Below are 17,699 nucleotides of genomic sequence, written 5' to 3' on the forward strand. Positions count from 1 at the left end.
GCCCCACAAGGGATTTGAACCTGCACCAAATACTGGGCGGGGAGGCGGGGTAGAGTGTTTTCATCCAATCGAGGGATTTATTTAGGAATCTGTGCTCTTCAGTTCACTAAAGGTGGTGAGTATCCTTGCGCATGCGTCCCCTGCTGTACCCGAACCGTGATGTAACCCGCAGTGCTGTGACGGTGCTCTCTGTGTGCTGTGCTTGGACTTCGTGATTGCAGCTGGCGGCGATTTGAAACCAGACAGGCGAGCTTCTTTCCAGACAGAGCTTAGAAACAGCTTCATGGCGGTGGAATAAAGTGGTCAGGTACTGACCAGCAGCCCTGTTTCTTCCTTGGGGACACTGGGAGATCTTTATAACTTTAACTTTAAATATATATACTGTGACGAATACACCCCTGCGCATAACAGGGATCTTGGCCGCCCAGGCTGAGGAAGGTCTTCTTTAGCTCAGCTGGCACGACCCCTGTTGAGCGACGCCAGAGCCCCGGGTTTGACCCCAGGCGGTGGGGGGTGAACTGGGGCGGGAGTGGTGAGGGCACAAGCCCGAGAGACCGAATTCGCTACAAACCATCTTTATAACTTTAAATAAAATCACGATCGGCCACATCTGAAAACAAACAAGGAGACTGAGATGTAAGCAGTGATGATTTTTTGCTGTGTGTGTAGAAGAAAACAGACATTTTGTCTGGACATCAGACTCAAAGTATAATTCCTCCTGAGCACAGTACTTTCTTAATGCGTCAGCACATTGACTCAGCAATAGAATACCACACTATTGTCCAGTGCTATCCTACGATACGATTCCCAGCACAGGGTGTTCTAAAATGTGAAATATACATCCTCTGGGCATATGCTGGAAATGATCTGTGAATGATCTGGATGTGATACTGTAGAAGTTCAGATGCAAAGGGTGGGAATGTCTGGAGGATATCATTTCCATCCCCAGTAAAGGACAGGAAAATGAATTATATCACTTCAGGGAGGAGAGAGCAAAACATTTGTGTGGTTTTTTTAAGACTTGACCTGCAATAGTACAGGACCTTTTTTAATCCACAGGCTTTATATAAATAGGAGCTGCTGGGTCACATCTTCTCAGTGTGCACCAGTGCCTCTTGTTTGTAACCAGTTATCTCCCACCTGGGAGACACACAGGGATCATTCTGCACCAGCAGCCCCACCTGGGAGACACAAAGGGATCATTCTGTACCAGCAGCCCCTCCTGGGAGACACACAGGGATCATTCTGCACCAGCAGCTGCTGCACCAGGTGAATGAATGAATGAATGGGGGCGGAGCGGTGGCTCTGTGGCTCAGGATCTGCGCCTGTGGCTGGAAGGTTGCCGGTTCGAATCCCGCAGCCGGCAGAGGAATCCTACTCAGTTGGGCCCCTGAGCAAGGCCCTTAACCCCAACTGCTCCAGGGGTGCCTTATGAATGGCTGACCCTGCGCTCTGACCCCCAGCTTCTCTCCCTGTCTGTGTGTCTCATGGAGAGCAAGCTGGGGTATGTGAAAAGACAAATTCTCGATACAAGAAATTGTATACGGCCAATAAAGTGATATTAATGAAGGTGGACCTTTAGGGAGACTAGACTGTACAATTGGAATTAGGGCAGTGGGGTCACCATCCCTACTCTTACAAAAAGTGCCTTTGGATCTTTATTGACCTTGATTTAATGCCTCAGCTGAAGGATGGCTCCTGTCCCCAGTCACCATAGTGGGCCAGAGGGAAGAGTGCCCCTTACTGGCCCACCAACACCTTACAGCAGCAGCCGGGATTTCCTCAGAGGTCTCCCCTCCCAGGACTGACCAGGCCCAGCCTTCATTGGAAAAGTAGGGCCAGTGTTGAATAAAACCACGAGAGAGCCTCTTCCTAACAGCAGGGGTGTGGTGTCACTGTAGGTGGAGTGGAGGCCTTGATCAAACAACAGTGCAGGTGGGGGCTGGAGATCTCCACAAGTGCATAAATAGACACAACTGTATTTGTTTGAATAAACAGGATGAGACAATAAGCTCTGGATTAGTAAGAGAAGTGAGTGCTTCTGATTTTGGGAAGAAGAGAATATTTAGAAAGATGAGAAACTGAACGTCACATCTTGTTTTTTCTCAAAAAGACAAGCTTCAGCTCTGTTTGCAATGATAACGACAGCAATTTAAGTTTTTCATGACTTGCTGAACTTTAACCCCTACTCACTCAATCCCCATTGTGACACCACACCCCTCAAAAGGTAGTTCAGGGCCCAGTGATTCCATCCTCTTTCTTCATTATTCTGGGATTGGGATTTCGTAAATCATTTCACAAATTCACTACTTGAACTTTTTCCCAGCACTCAGAAATATTTGTGCTGCTGCAGAGTACTGTGTTCCCAGCCTAAAAATAGAATTCTCCTGTTCCTGAAAATCACTCCGATTTATTCAGAGGCCTGCTGCTTTGCCATTGTTTTTGCTGGGTGACTTAATGTGGGAATTTCAAGGGAATGTCCCTCTGCAAGGGAGTATAAGGAAGGATCCCAGATATCTGACTCTGGCTGAGAGGTGCTGGTTTCTTGATTTGTGGACACTGGGTCCACCAGCTGTAGTCAGCCGGGAAGTGGCTTGAATTTTAAAGTGCGTCACTTCAGGGGCGTCTAACCCGACCCCCAGAACCTGTAAGTCTCCCGTTCAGCTCTCGCTGCCCCTGGTCCTGTCCCCAGCAGGACACAAGGCTGCAGCCCGGCCTCCTCTCTCCAGCTCCTCAGAGCTGCTGGAGCTCAGCAGAGGGGCTGGCAGGGGCAGTTAGAGGCGTGGAGGGGGCAGGTAGAGGCGTGGAGGGGGCTGGAGGGGGCAGGTAGAGGCGTGGAGGGGGCTGGAGGGGGCAGGTAGAGGCGTGGAGGGGGCTGGAGGGGGCAGGTAGAGGCGTGGAGGGGGCTGGCGGGGGCAGGTAGAGGCGTGGAGGGGGCAGGTAGAGGCGTGGAGGGGGCTGGAGGGGGCAGGTAGAGGCGTGGAGGGGGCTGGAGGGGGCAGGTAGAGGCGTGGAGGGGGCTGGAGGGGGCAGGTAGAGGCGTGGAGGGGGCAGGTAGAGGCGTGGAGGGGGCTGGAGGGGGCAGGTAGAGGCGTGGAGGGGGCTGGAGGGGGCAGGTAGAGGCGTGGAGGGGGCTGGAGGGGGCAGGTAGAGGCGTGGAGGGGGCTGGCGGGGGCAGGTAGAGGCGTGGAGGGGGCTGGAGGGGGCAGGTAGAGGCGTGGAGGAGGCTGGAGGGGGCAGGTAGAGGCGTGGAGGGGGCTGGAGGGGGCAGGTAGAGGCGTGGAGGGGGCAGTTAGAGGCGTGGAGGGGGCTGGCAGGCGGGGCGCAGGCTTGCTTGCGGGGGGCTGGCAGGGTGTGAGTGTCCTCTTGCAGGCAGGACAGCCTGGGTGCCGATCATGGACAGGAAACAAGTCCCCCTGTCCAGCAGTGTGAGCCTGCCGGTGGGCCTGTGCTGGCAGTATGGGCTGCCAGGCCCGTCTGGAGTGTGGGGTAGCTAGCAGGGTCTCATCCCGCGGTTTCTCGACTGGGGCGGGCAGAGACGTCAAGTACCTCTGCCTGCAGCAGGAAACCGGAGCACTCGGAGATAATCCGCCCCACCATGCAGACGCCTCTCAGGCCCAGGAGTCGGTGCTGTCCTGTCGTTGAGACCTTGAGACAGCAGCCCTAGTGGCAAACAGAGTGCAGATATAAGCAGTATACAGCACTCCCTCGGTTTAACGGACTGACAGGGGAAAGGGTGTCCAGTATTGGCCAATGCTTAAGTCAAGTCACACTGAAGTTTTATCAGCTCAGAATATGCATGTGTGAGAATATATATTTACTATATAGAGGTATGTGCTTTCTGCATGCTCAAACTCTTTGTCAGAGACATTTTTTGTGCCTTTTTATCATTAGCTCTTTTTCACGTGTTTTAAATATTCTGCATAAAATTCCCTGAAACCTACAAAACACAAACAGCACCCATCGTTAGCAACTGACCTATCCCTATAGGGCACCTCAGATATTCCTCAATTTTTAACCTATAAAGTATCAATACCTTTTTTTATTATTTGCAGAGCTCTTTTGCATATTGTTGGGAGTTTTAGTGTATTTTTAAAAGTGATTTTTTTAAAACGTTTTTTTTTTTAATTCGTTAAAGCACACGCAATTCAATTAACACCGACTTATCACAACACCCCTCTGGCCACCTTTATTGCGGGGAAAGTCAGGATATTTCACAGACAGACGGGAATTTTACAGGCAAAATGTCCCCGGAGCAGACGTCGTCCGGTCAGCCGGGGGTTCAGTTGTAAATCCAAACGCGCTCTTGTGGCAGTATAAGTGTCAGACCATTAAAGGGAAATCAAATTCATCATGTTTTCATTATTTAGACAACTCCGTGTCAGTCCCTTCCCTCCAGTTTTTAAACGGCGGAGGGGGGTGCAGTCTCCCAGCTTTGACGCCTGCAGCCGAGCTGCCGGGCTTGGGGACGGGGCCGTGCGGGACGGGCTGCGCTGCTCACCGGCGCGTCGCTGTGTTCCAGGCGCCTCCCGCTGGAAGGAGCTGGAGCTGTCCCTGCGGGCCAGGCTGGGCGGCGCGCCGGAGCTGCGAGAGCTGCTGGCGAAGGTCCGTCTCCTGCTCGGCCGAGAGCAGGTACCCCGCATCGCCATGAACGAGCCCGGCGGGCCGGGGGGACTTGTGCAACAGCCCCATCTTGTGGGTCTGGTCGGGACTGCATGTCCAACCACCGGTGTCGGGATAACGGGCGACAAGAACGATGAGAATATCGTCGATGTCCAGCTTTAAACTGAATATATATATATTATTTAAATTACGTGATTTCTGAATTATTATTTGAAAACAAGGCCCGTAGGGCACATTCTGTGGCGCCTGTGTGCGGAGCTGTGTCTGAGCCGGATGATCCAGGTCACAGGTGTCGCAGGGGCGTGGGGTGCGGCTGTTGTGGAGCAGTATTCTTGATCTGATTAACCAATGCTCATTCAGTTTTGGAGATTGAAAAGCAAAAAAAAAAAAAACACCTTCAAATATCTTAGCCCTGCGTTTGATAAAAAAAATAGAGTATCAGTCTTAATTTACTTGGTAACGTATTCATTCTTTTGTCTAATGGAAAATTAACCTCTTAGCTCGCTTCATTAGTCTGCAGCGGGGAAAATGGTATTTTAAAACGTTGTTTTTTAAGAAGCCAGGTCATCGGCTTCACCAGTGTGGCTTAGAGACTCGTCCAGGAGAGAAGTCTTCTTCAGTTCCTCCACAGGGGGAGCTAGCTCTCCCCCACAGGTCATGAATAGCAAACTGCGGGCCTGACTCGTTTCTCTCTCTGCCCAGCAGTGCTCCAGAGAGCTCCGTGCTCTCAGGCCCACCAGGCACCCCAGAAGCCCCCTGGCTGCCCTGTTCCACAGCCCCCTGCTCTCGGATGTTGTCTTCAAGGTTGAAGGTAACTTTTCCTCCCAGAGAAATAGCACTCAGTCAAACAGCTCACGTACAAGACACCTATAAGTCAGAGAGCTCGTCAGCCGGTAGCACAGGAGGGAGAAAACAGTGATCTTCTGTTGGAGAACCATTCCTGTTTTACAATAAAAGCAGGTCTGGCTGTCATCTACTCTCAGGGGGTATTCTCTGCTCTTGTGGCAGAGATGGCTTTGCACAGGCATGCAGTTGAAAGAGCGCGCCCAGTCTCTGCTCTTGTACCAGTATGATCTCTGACCAGCAGCAATTAGATCCTGGCAAAAGTGAGCAAAGGCATACCTGGTCAGCAATGTGTTGTCCAGTAGTTGCAAGCCGGGAATGAATTGTGAATCCCAGGAGCTGCCCATTTCTCTGTTGGCAAGGAAACGTGTTTAAATTGCTCCCTGGCTATCGAACAGCTGCAGGTTTTCGGGAACAGAGATCTAAGCGAATCGGATTTTGCAGGGGCTGCAGTCCCAGCCCACAGGGCGGTGCTGGCTGCCCGCTGCGAGGTCATGGCCGCCATGTTCAGTGGGAGCTACGTGGAGGCCAGCAGCCGAGTGGTGCCTGTCTACGGCGTGTCCAAAGACTGCTTTGTGTCCTTCCTGGAGTACCTCTACACCGACTCCTGCTGCCCCGGTGCGTACACTACACACAGCGGGGAGGGGTAGAGGGCTGGGTCCCTGGCAGCTCGCGTCTGGAAAATAACAGCTGCTGCCTTCACAGAGATTCCCCATAAGTGCTGTTGGTGGGACCAGAAGGTGGCGCTGTTCTCTGGTCCAGAATTGTCAGTATGGCCACCAGGGAGATATATGGTAGGAGGTGCCACCCTCAGGACTTTTAGTCTGACCTCCCTCTAGTTCCCTTCTAATTCCACCATTGGAGAATTTCCCACCTCCAATCTCTGAGCAGGAGTGTCACGCAGGTGGGGATCCCTTTGTGAAGAACACTGTATAGATGCAAGGTGTTCCCATCAGATCTTCCTCCTGAGATCCCGTGTCCATCTCCTCCTGCTCTCTTCCTGCTAGCCAGCGTCCTCCAGGCCATGGCCCTGCTGGTCTGCGCCGAGATGTACCAGGTTCCCCGGCTGCAGCACCTGTGCGAGGTCTGCATCTGCACACGCCTCCAGAGCATGTCCAGCAGAGAGCTGGCGTCCAGCAGCCTCGGCGTGGTGGAGCTGCTCGGGCGGGCGCAGGTGAGAGGCAGGACAAGACGGGGGACTCGTCGCGAATCGGGAATAAGATCGCAACAAGAACACTGCGGCAGGTGGAGAAAAACAGCACTGCACCGGCGTGTTCTGAGCACACAGTGTGTCAGCGCTCTTTTACTCTGTCATGTAACAAGAAACTTCACAGCAAGACTCTGCTGCTCTGCTCACTCATGCTCACATCTGCTTTTCCTGTGTGTTCCTGCCCTCCCCAGTTTCACCACGCACCACAGCTGTCCACATGGCTCCTGCACTTCATCGCCAGTAACTACCTGATCTTCAGCCAGAAGCCGGACTTCTCCAACCTCACCAGTAAGAGGCGCTGTTGAGTCCCAGGAAGTGGTGTAACGGGTCGGCCAGGTGCAGAATGGGACTTTGGAAAGTCGCGGTTTTAGATTATTCTGTCCAAAAATTATAGCATATAATGCTAAGTATCTAAGGTTGTCTAAGTGTTATTAAACATTCCTTAAAAACTGAAACCAGCTTTAATAACATAGAAGTTGAATCCTAATGGCTTAAAGGATGGAGGAGTAGGAGTAGACGGAGTCTCTTGCTGATGTGAACGTGTTGCTGTGGACTGTAAGACACCACCCTTCATTTGAAGGATTTCATCACTTCTGTTTTCCGAACGAGATCAGATGTGAACGAGAGCGCAGGGGATTGCTGGTGTGTAGCGCCTGTTTTCGAGTCTCGAGCTCACGGTTCTCTTTCAGGGGACGAGCGGGACTTCGTGGAGAAGCACAGGTGGCCGTCCAGCGCGTACCTGCAGGAGCTGGCCGAGTTCAGACGCCACGTTCACCGGCGGCACTCGCGCTGCGCCGTCATGTGACCGGACTGGAGGAGACAGACACGTCCACAAGGCAAGAGCCTTCTGTGATCTGATGGGTCTGCGCTGTTGACAGAGGGGACAGAAACACTGTACTGCAGGACATGCTCTCACTGAACTGCTGACGTGTGAGAGCTTATTCCCTGAAAGTCATGAAGGGGGCATTACCTGTTTTTTTTTACTTCATACTAACTTATCATCACAAATGACTCCCTATAGTCTGTGTTACAGACTGCACATCAGTGAAAATACAAGACGCCACAGGAATAAAGTCACGTTTGAACTCTCACGACAAAATGCCAGGGCCAGAGTTTCACTGACCGGGCCAGCTGAATGCCCTCTGCTCGTTTTGCAACTTTTGCTCCTGCCTATGAAGTTGACCCCATGAAACAACAAGGAGCCGTTCTGCTCTGATTAAAGGCGCTTCATTGAATTTCTAATATCAGATATGCTGGATGTATGACAGCCACACAAAAGGCACCAGTTAAAGTAACAATAAATAGCTTTAGCCAGTGAGAATGCACCGCTCCACTAATTCCTAGAGCAGTTCAGTTCAGGTGGACGGAAGCACATTGACCTGGGAAGTGATGGCTCAGCTCTCTGCAGGGTCACGCAGATTAGACACAGGCCACATGGCCGTGCTGTAAGTATGACAGAGCCACGTTTCTCAGGTCTGGTCAGACAGGACGCGGGTGGTGTGTGCGGACTGGACGCCGGTGGTGTGTGCGGACTGGACGCCGGTGGTGTGTGCGGACTGGACACCGGTAGCTTGTGCTGACTGGACGCCGGTGGTGTGTGCGGACTGGACGCCGGTGGTGTGTGCGGACTGGACACCGGTAGCTTGTGCTGACTGGACGCCGGTGGTGTGTGCGGACTATTCGCCGGTGGTGTGTGCGGACTGGACGCCGGTGGTCTGAGTGGACTGGACGCTGGTAGCTTGTGTGGTAACACTGCTGTTAACATGACATTAGGCCTGTCTTTCCTATTCACTGAACTAGACATTATCGGACAACTGTATTACTGGACATTTAGGAAAAAGCTGAAATAAACCAGGTATTTGATGTATTTTGACTTTTCTACAAGCTATGGAAGTAGAAGGCTGTGTTTTATGCAATAACCTTAAAAAACTAAAATATCTCCTTATAAACATAGTAGTAGCTTTTGCTTCAAGTCACTTAATATTTTCATTTTATCTTCAATTAAGCAAGAGGTCTTACCGCACAATAATAAACAGGGCCCTTAACTTAAGGACATCGGAGGTCAAATGATTTCATGTTTTCTGTATATAGAACACTTTAAGCGAGTGTCTGTTTCACCAGGGGTGCATGCTCACTGCAAAAAAGTAATGATCATGTACACAAATAAAGACAGACTTGACCTTATTCCATTCCTTCTCTTCCTGTCTCACTTCCAGTGAATTTATGCGTCTTGACCCTTCAGGCTCTCCTCACAGGGTCCAGAATTCGTCAGCCAGATTCCTGACCAGGTCTAGTGCAAGTGATCACATTACTCCTGTCCCGGAGTCCTTGCACTGGCTTCCTGTCAGGTTTCGTGTCGACAAAGTCGAGAGCCTTATAAATGAGTCCTCCTGCTCATTTATAAGGCTCTGCATGGCTAGAAACCTTAGTTGTCTGAGGTGCTGTAGTCCTACCTCCCACCTCACAGCCTGCGCTCTTCGGATTCCGATTTCCTCTGTCTAGTGGTGACAGCCCCTTATCCTGCTGAACCGCAAAGCTCTGGAGTTCTGTCCCCAACAATATCAGAGGATATCTCCTACCCTAAGCACCTTCAAATCCAGACACAAACCCCTTTCCTTCAGAAAGGCTGTTATTTATCTTATCTCTGGCTGCTCCCTGCATCTCCCATTGCATTGCTAATCCCTCGTGTTTATTGTGCTCATCTCCTTGTTAACTATTTTTTTTCCTCTAAAGTGCTTTGAGAAGCTACTTTTAAAGGCACTGTAGAAAATAAAGATGATTATTATTAGCTGTTCAACGAGAAGTCCGATCCTGGTATTGAAAGGTTGCTGTGCTAGGTCCTAGGTGCTAGGTCTCACACATCCCCTCCAGCTCCTGCACGTCCGAGCCGCCGCCCACGCACTGCTCCCCGGTGAACACGCGGGGCACCTGCAAGACAGCGACAGCAGCAGGGGAGGGGGGGTCACATTCCCCGCACGCCGGAAGAGAACCAGCCCCGGGCCAGCACCGGCGCGTCCCCACACTGCGCCCTGAGCCCCGCCCCCGACCCCGCCCCTCTGTGACGTCACGCGTAGACGTGGGCGTGTCTCTGATGGGTCGCCGGGACTACCGAGATATGGGCGTGTCTCTGGGAGGTCGCCAGGACTACCGAGATATGGGCGTGTCTCTGGGGGGCCTACTAAATACATTTCATATCATCTGTCCCAGTACAAACGTGACAGTATGGGGAACGTTCATTCACCGTAAACTAAATAAGATAAACTTCGCAATACCTATATTTACATCTTATATTGTTGCATTGACACAGGTGCTAGGGACGACATTGACAAGGATTACTGCTGTCAGGTTTGATCCCTCGGGTTGGGAGAACAGGCAGAAGTTGGAAGAAGTTTTTATTTCATGTGCATGGGAGCGAAACACACAGAGATGCTCGCTGTATTTTTCTCTAAACTAGGACAGTCCTTCAATATTTTTCCATCACACTTCCCTGTGCTTACCGGATTGGTAGTATTCCAAAATCACGCACATCTTCCTAATTCCCGATTTGCTAAACATAAACTTCTTTTAATACAAATACTTAGGTATTACAACTTATCTAAGCAGCCATATCACCCTGCAGCTCACAACTGGCAACCCCCTGAAGCTAAGCAGGTGTGAGCCTGGTCAGTACCTGGATGGGAGACCTCCTGGGAAAAACTAAGGTTGCTGCTGGAAGAGGTGTTAGTGGGGCCAGCAGGGGGTGCTGACCCTGCAGTCCATGTGGGTCCTAATGCCCCAGTATAGTGACGAGGACACTATACTGTAAGCAGGCGCCGTCCTTTGGATGAGATGTAAAACCGAGGTCCTGAGTCATTAAAAATCCCAGGACGTTTCTCGAAAAGAGTAGGGGTGTAACCCCGGCGTCCTGGCCAAATTTACCATTGGCCCTTACTAATCATGGCCTCCTAATAATCCCCCTCTATGAATTGGCTTCATTACTCTGCTCTCCTCCCCACTGATAGCTGGTGTGTGGGGAGCGTTCTGGCGCACTATGGCTGCCGTCGCATCATCCAGGTGGGGCTGCACACTGGTGGTGGTGGAGGGGATCCCCATTACCTGTAAAGCACTTTGAGTGGAGTGTCCAGAAATGTCCAGAGTGTCTATATAAGTGTAAGCAATTATTATTATTAGGTGTGTAGCACGCATCCTTATATAACAGTACAGATCTACATAACAGTTCTTGTGTCCAGCATTCTTCCAATCCAGTTCACACCAGTTCTGAATGTCCACCTTATAAAATATTGCATCTTGTGCAGGAAAAGTGTGTACAAAGTTCACAGAGACCCTCTCAACAGAGGCAAGAGGACATTCTCTGCAGCAGTGTTACTTGTCTGTTGCTACAATACAAGTGTCCGCTTCCTGTCTAATGCCGGCAGTAGCTCGACAAATAATCCAGCAGGCGGCGCTGTGCTGCCGCTCGTTTATGGCAGGATTTGTTTTTGTTTTTTGGTGCATCGTGGTTACACCAAGACGTAAATTAGCATTAATGGGAAATGGATAAACACGCCCACTGGGATTCGTGTCAAGGAAGCGAAGTTTAACTTATTTAATTTGCCGAAAAACTTGCCGGTAGTTCCCGACTCCCCTCAGCATCTGATGACAAAATCGAGAAGTACTATTGGTGTATTCAGCTTGCGCTGGCTGTGCTGAACTGAATTTATGCGTCTAAAAATAAATGAAATGGAAAGTAATTAATTGAGCTTGTTTTATATTGCGTTTTGTAATGAAAACGGCCTCTTGATTGATATAGTCTTTTCAGAGATTTAGATTTAGAGATTTAGATTTAGCGATGTTTGCTGCAAGTGGACGCGGAGCGATGTGATAACGGAGACCCAGCAAGGTGGCGCCAAAGTTCACGCCAGTAAAGACCTCCGGAAATTGACATACGGATACACTGCAGGTCACAGAACTCGCAACCCCTTCGTTGGTGCAGTGGTTAGCACCGCTTCCCTGCAGCCCTGGGTTCAATTCCTGGGGCACCTTCTGCATGGAGTTTGCACGTTCTCCCTGTGCTCACATGGGTTTCCTCCACAGTCTAAAAACAGACTGCTCAGTTCATTGCCATGGGGAAAAATCGGCCCCGGTGCGTGTGTGTGTGTCTGAGCTGTGGGAGACTGGTGTCCTGTCCAGGGTGTATCCTGCCTTGTGCCCTTTGCCCGCTGGGAAGAGCTCCGGCTCCCCTGTAATGCCGCACTGGATAAGTGGTTGATGAAAGCAATGTAATGGGTTTTGTCTGGAACATGGAATTTGCGCATGAAAGGGTGTGGCTGTGCTCTCATCAGGGAGACCCAAGTGCCGCCCGGACTCTGAGAAGGTGTTTCTGGGGGAAGCAGCTTCCTTCCTTCTCGCTGATGCCCGTAGTGGGATGATGGGCAGGAAGAAGATCTCTCATGGCGTGTGCCTGGTGCTGGTCTCATCCTCACAGGGTCTCACTGTGGCTGGGGAGTTTGTTCCACACACCTTACACCTATATGTAAAGATCTGCCTCCAGGTCTCATTGTTAAATGCAGTAGGGGTGTTACCCCAGTGTCCTGTCCAATTTTCCTCTGGCCTCCTAAGAATCCCCCTCTGAACTGGCTTCATCACTCTGCTCTCCTCCCCACTGAGAGCTGGTGTGTGGGGAGCGGACTGGAGCATCATCCAGGTGGGGGTACACACTGGTGGTGGTGGAGGGGATCCCCGTGACCTGTAAAGCTCTTTGAGTGGAGTGTCCAGGAAAGAGCAGTATAAGTAATAATAATTGTTTACACTTCTATAAAGCGTAAGGAATTACTATCATGTTTCCACTTATTCCCTCCTTGTCTGAGCAAAATCCTTAAAGGCAAAGTCAACCCAACAGATTCTGAATACCTGTATCAGGTCCCCTTCTGGTCTCCGCAGAACTCGGTGTGCTCAGCATCCGCAGTGTTACTGGACAAGGACCCTGTTCCACTGCCTGACTCGCGATCATCACTTCTTCCTTACTGTACACCCGAGTCCAATCTGCATCTAGTACATCATTCATTTCCCCTGCCTGGCACTGAATATTTCCTTTTTTGTACCAGATAGCTTTTACTTTGTACTTAATGGATCTTTTTTTTGCTGTTGAAATCATTTTATTGTAGCCTCCATTCTATTGTTTCTCTCTTGACCTTTCTCATGTCCATTCCACCTTGTGCTTGCGGTGCCTTGCACTGCTCTTCTTCAATTGGATCCTGCTAGTTTTAATATGTTAAATCATTTGATTGACTCACACTTGGGAGAAAATGTCTAGGATTTTTACTTTCAACTCAACCTGTAGTTGCAAAAGATACTTCAAAGCTACACCGTCTTCTGATCACAGCTCCTCGACGGTTCTCTCTCTCACCTCCGTCTGCCTCACTCTGTCTTGACCGCGTGAAAAGACGAGATCTGTACCAGATCTTTCCTCTTGTAGGGGCTCTGACGGACTGGGGAGGAAAGGAGTCAGTACCCCTGTCCACCACTGCAGCGTCTGCTGCCAGTATCCCTACAGCTCTTTCCCTGTCTCGGTAGGAAAAGTTGAAGAATCCCATAAACAAACTACTTCTGGACATACAGTATATGGGTACAGTGTATGAAATATATATTATGATAATACTGCTAGCGGGCAGCTTCTCTCTCTAGTGTTTCCAGTGCTCCTAGTATTTCGGTATCGGCACCTAAGTTACTTGATCAATTGTCTTCCTCTGCTCTACCCTGCAGAAGAGGAAGGTGCTGCTGGAGGCGGAGGGCGAGACGAGCTGCACGAGGACCTCAGCCCAGGGCCAGAGCTCTCAGGAGGGCTGGATCAGCACCTCCTCTCCCTCGCCTGCCTGCAGCACAACTGGAGACTCGATTTCCGAAAGAAAAAGGAAACCACACGTTAAGTTCACATTTTATTGAACTGCTGAATAACATATTCAGAAGAGCGGGCAGAGGAGAAGCACTCCCCGCCGCCCTGTCTCCACGTGTTTCTGAAGCCGAGCCGCCCGGAGAGCAGTGTGGGGCGGGCCCCAGCAACAGGACGTTTTGTACATGAAGACACTTCCAGAGTTGGGGAGAGAACCACGTATTAAGACACCTCCCCCAAATCCAGTTCTTTCACACAGTTCAATTCCGCGGCTCCACACCCCTGGTGCCGAAACTCTTCCCGGCCCATCTGGCAGCGCGGCAGAGCGGCAGAGCTCCAGCCCCAGCCGCGCAGAAGGACGGGCGTTCGGCAAACACAGGTGCCAGCCGTGAGCACCGGACAGACTTCAAAGGGCTTGGGGAGAACCTGCACACCAGGATCACGGCATCCAGCCACAAACAATCAGAAGAAAACGAAGGCAGCCAGGACTGGCCGAAGCCGCACAGCGATCAAAGCGAACACGGCCCACTTCATCCGCAGGGAATGAATGAAAATGAAGGAGGTGCAGCAGCCCCTTCACTGCTCCCACCCTCCTGCGCGGAGACGTTAATGGCATGCTTGGAAGAAACAGAATGCTGCAAAGCAGTAGGACTAAACGCTTTTCTGAGGAAGGGCTGAGAGCGTCTCCGAGAAAGGAGTACTGCAGCTCTCCACTTCGAAATGAAGCACTACTTAGCAAAGCGAGAAACGTTTGTCACTTGATCTCGCACAGCCTGTGCCGTCCTGGAGCAACGTTCATTTCTCTAAAGGGAATCAACACTTTAGTGTTACAAATCTTTCAGTTGAGTTGCTCTTACATATGTTCAGCAGTTGCAGTGAAATAGTGTCTTTTTTTTTTAAAGGGACATTATGCATTTGTCAGTTACATTGTGGAAGAAATATTTCAGCTATTTTTTTTTTTGGCCACAGAAGTTGGACTTAAAGTCTGCGACGCTGGCAGTTTCAACGTCTGTGGCTACACGCAGAAGAAACGGACCGCTGTCAGTAGCTGCTGAAGCGAACCTCAAGTATCGTTGAGATCTAATTGACAGTGACGTAAAGAAGGACAAAATGGCTTCTAGGAAGTTTTTCCTCAACAGATGATCTTAAATGTTGATTTGGGGAGCTAGCAATAGGCAAGGACACATTAAACATTCGCTGGTATGGCTCATCCGAGAGAAGATTAAGTTCAGTTCCTTCTCTTAGTCTTTCACCAAGAAACTAAGCAAAACTCCTTCAAAGTCTCACCCTAACTTCCTGGCCTTTCTTACACATTTTGGGTGTCTGTGCAGGGCATCTCCAGTTTCAGTGCCATTTGATGCAACACCTTAAACCAGAATTAAATTACATATCTGTGAGAAACGGGGATAAAAAAGCAAATCGCAGACTCTGGGTTCCTATTAACTGTGCCGTAGGTTAAACCCAGCTGTGATTAGATGACATTGGAGCTGTTATTTTTCTTTTAGATTAAAATCTTCGACTACAAGCCTATGGCAAAATTAATACTGTCCAAGTTCCACCATTGTTGGATCCGAGAGATTCCTCATCTCAAACTGCAGTTAAGGCCTGTTAGTCACTTGACTTGAGATCCTGTTTCTTGCACCTCAGAGATGCTCCTAAATATCAAGAAAATAGCCTCACTGGAGGACCTTTTTTGGGTGTTGAAATTACTTTGCACCAAGACAGAACGTGGCCACAACAGCTGTACTCCACCTGAGAACAGCAGCTGCAGGCATGATCACAACACTGAACAGATCCAAGAGGTTACATGGCTCTGCCGCGCACGAGCTCCTCAAGGAGGCCACAGCAAATTCCCCTTCGCTGTGCAGGATGGTACCCAAACACCTCAGCACGTCTGCAGCTCGTGGAATCATCACTCATCAAATGCGGATCACGGATTGTACCCGTTCAACCTGAACGGCACAGAAGAGAGCTGGACGTGCACGAGGGCGGCGCGGACGAAGGGGACGTGGCTGCAGACCGGACCTGCTGGCGCTGCGCCTGCGTGAAGCAGCACTTCCCCGATCCCGGGTTACAGCGCCTGGCCAACCCGCACTGCAAGTGGAGACGCAGCTTTATTGGATGAAACCAAAAGCCTTTTGGCAAACATTCTAACACTCCGCTTTGTAAACATAATGCTTCCCTTATCGGATTGGCAGCACTTTTATCATGAAACACCGACACGAAAAGAAAAGTCACCCACCCCAGCAACAATGTTCCCACATAAATTAAGCTGGGATGATTTCAATCAACAGAAACTTGTTTTCAAGAACAGAAAAGGTCATGAATCGAAATGAAAGTTTGTGCTATTTGATGTTCATACTCTTATAATTAAATACTTCTGCTCTGAAATTCCTGGCAACCCAGGAGGAATACATTTGTTAAATATACATTTTTATGTAGGTGACGGCTTCTTTGCATATAATTTCTCTTTTCAAAAATAATATATTATACAAACGTCCCCTACATAATAGACTTTTTTTTCCTCCAAAACTATAGATATTTAAATCTTTGTAATCAACTTTTATAATTCCTTTGTTAACAAAGCTGATAAACGGAAAGGCTCGTTTTCCCAGAGGAAGTTACAAGTCGACAGGAGAAACACTGACCGTCGGTCGGCAGTTTTATCCTGAGTGTTCTGGCCGACGTGGAGTAGCAGCTTTTTCGCACTTAAAAAGACATCTTTGTTTTTCACACGTCTCCCCCTCCCCCGCCATGCACGCACGCACACACGCACGCACTCACTCGCACCCTCATCCTCTCACGGGGCGACAGGCCACAGCACACGCCCCGCTGGTCAGGGGGCCGGCAGGCAGCAGGTGAAACTGGTTAAGAGCCTCCGAGTATAAATCAGCAAACACCTTAAGGCAATCTACGCGACGGGGGCTCGACGAGGTGCAGCACGCGATGAGGAGCGTCGAAATACGGACAGGCAGTTTAGAGCCTTCAGGTTACACCGTCTACACCCTCCATCTTCTCAAATTTTGTTTATGTGCAAATTGCTTCTGAAACCTCCTACCACTTAAGGCAAAGGGTTTGCATTGCTTAGAAATAGAAGATATACTGTGTGTATATATATATAGACCTTTTGTCAACTCAAACATCTTCATGGTTTCTCGAACTCTTTTGAGATTTGTTTAACATGCGGATCGACGCCCTCTCCTTCGGTTCCTTGCAGAAACCGCAAACACGCTGCCGACTGGATGGAGAAAGCAGGGAGGATATCCAGGAATCCCCTTCCTGGGTTAAAAAAAAAAATCACATTTTTCCCGAAACGTAAAGCTGAATGTTTCAGCTCGAAGTACAAAGTGACTTATTCCACAGCGTCTTTCCTTTAATAAATAGGCTTTCCCCTCTCGGCAGGAGCGCTGGTGCCGACGGGCTAGAAGGTGGCTCAGCAGCTGGAGTGCCAGGGCTGTGCCCGCGCCTGGTCGAACTCGCCGATCAGTCTCTTGATGTGCGCCAGCTTGTTGTGCAGATACTCACAGCGGCACTTCTCCTGGTGGTAATTCGGACTGCTCTGTGAACAGAGCAGGGTGTTACGATCAAAAGTTAAAGGTGCGTTTCACTCTTCAGTGAGAGGGCCTTTATTCAAAGAGAACAAGGGCTCAGCCGGAGCACAGCTCCCCCAGGATAAAGGCCCCTCTCCCATAGGCTAGTGAGGGACTAAAACAAGCTGCTCGGCCATGTGCTTGAAGCCGATATCCTGGATTCTTCCAGGACACAGCAGGATGAGATCCTGGGATCAATCAGCTACTAACTACCCAACAGGCCGGATGGGATAAGCTGCCTCCTCTCCTTCTCTCACCATGTTCTTTAGTGGAAAAAGTAAAGGTTTATTCCCTGCTGAAAAGAGAAAAGCCACACCTGAAGAAGGCTCTACAGCCGAAACATTGTGTCTTCCTGGACACACACAATTTCAGCTGGAATAAACCTTTACGTGTTCCTTTGTGGCCTGCGCCTGCTGACGCTTGAACATGTCCTTCAATGGTCAGCGGATGCATGAGCCCAACACACTCACCTCTTTCATTCTCTTGTACTCTTGCAACACCTCCTCGTGTATCACCTGTGAAATAGAGGCACTGTCAGCGGAGGCTCTACCCACTTTTCACAAAC

General features: G+C 50.1%; 2 protein-coding genes and 1 long non-coding RNA gene across 14 annotated transcripts in view; 1 reads left to right on the plus strand and 2 right to left on the minus strand.

The window, feature by feature from the left end:
* Window positions 1-7,481, plus strand: part of rhobtb3 (Rho related BTB domain containing 3) — a 32,705-nt gene extending 25,224 nt beyond the window's left edge. For 5 of the 11 annotated variants that reach the window (XM_069187550.1, XM_069187548.1, XM_069187549.1 and 2 more), the window contains 6 exons: window positions 4,523-4,632; window positions 5,326-5,434; window positions 5,911-6,084; window positions 6,474-6,640; window positions 6,868-6,964; window positions 7,366-7,481. In XM_069187550.1, coding sequence (XP_069043651.1) covers window positions 4,523-4,632; window positions 5,326-5,434; window positions 5,911-6,084; window positions 6,474-6,640; window positions 6,868-6,964; window positions 7,366-7,481 — 773 coding nt within the window. Of the gene's footprint in view, window positions 1-4,522; window positions 4,633-5,325; window positions 5,435-5,910; window positions 6,085-6,473; window positions 6,712-6,867; window positions 6,965-7,365 lie in introns of those variants that run through there. The other 6 variants (XM_069187552.1, XM_069187551.1, XR_011189127.1 and 3 more) reach the window with 6 other exon arrangements.
* Window positions 7,482-11,473: 3,992 nt separating this feature from the next.
* On the minus strand, window positions 11,474-13,266 carry LOC138237748 (uncharacterized). The gene is made up of 3 exons (XR_011189129.1): window positions 13,062-13,266; window positions 12,566-12,912; window positions 11,474-12,411 (listed from the first exon to the last, which is right to left on the minus strand). It is a non-coding gene; the product is annotated as an uncharacterized lncRNA (long non-coding RNA).
* Window positions 13,267-13,577: 311 nt separating this feature from the next.
* ell2 (elongation factor for RNA polymerase II 2) overlaps window positions 13,578-17,699 on the minus strand; it is a 28,609-nt gene continuing 24,487 nt past the window's right edge. For both annotated transcript variants that reach the window (XM_069187558.1, XM_069187559.1), the window contains 2 exons: window positions 17,605-17,649; window positions 13,578-17,103 (listed from right to left, as the gene is read on the minus strand). In XM_069187558.1, the coding sequence (XP_069043659.1) occupies window positions 16,978-17,103; window positions 17,605-17,649 (171 nt within the window). In that variant the 3' untranslated portion in view covers window positions 13,578-16,977. The remainder of the gene's footprint in view (window positions 17,104-17,604; window positions 17,650-17,699) is intronic.

This window comes from Lepisosteus oculatus, chromosome 3 (genome assembly GCF_040954835.1).
Source record: "Lepisosteus oculatus isolate fLepOcu1 chromosome 3, fLepOcu1.hap2, whole genome shotgun sequence".
Lineage (NCBI taxonomy): Eukaryota > Metazoa > Chordata > Actinopteri > Semionotiformes > Lepisosteidae > Lepisosteus > Lepisosteus oculatus.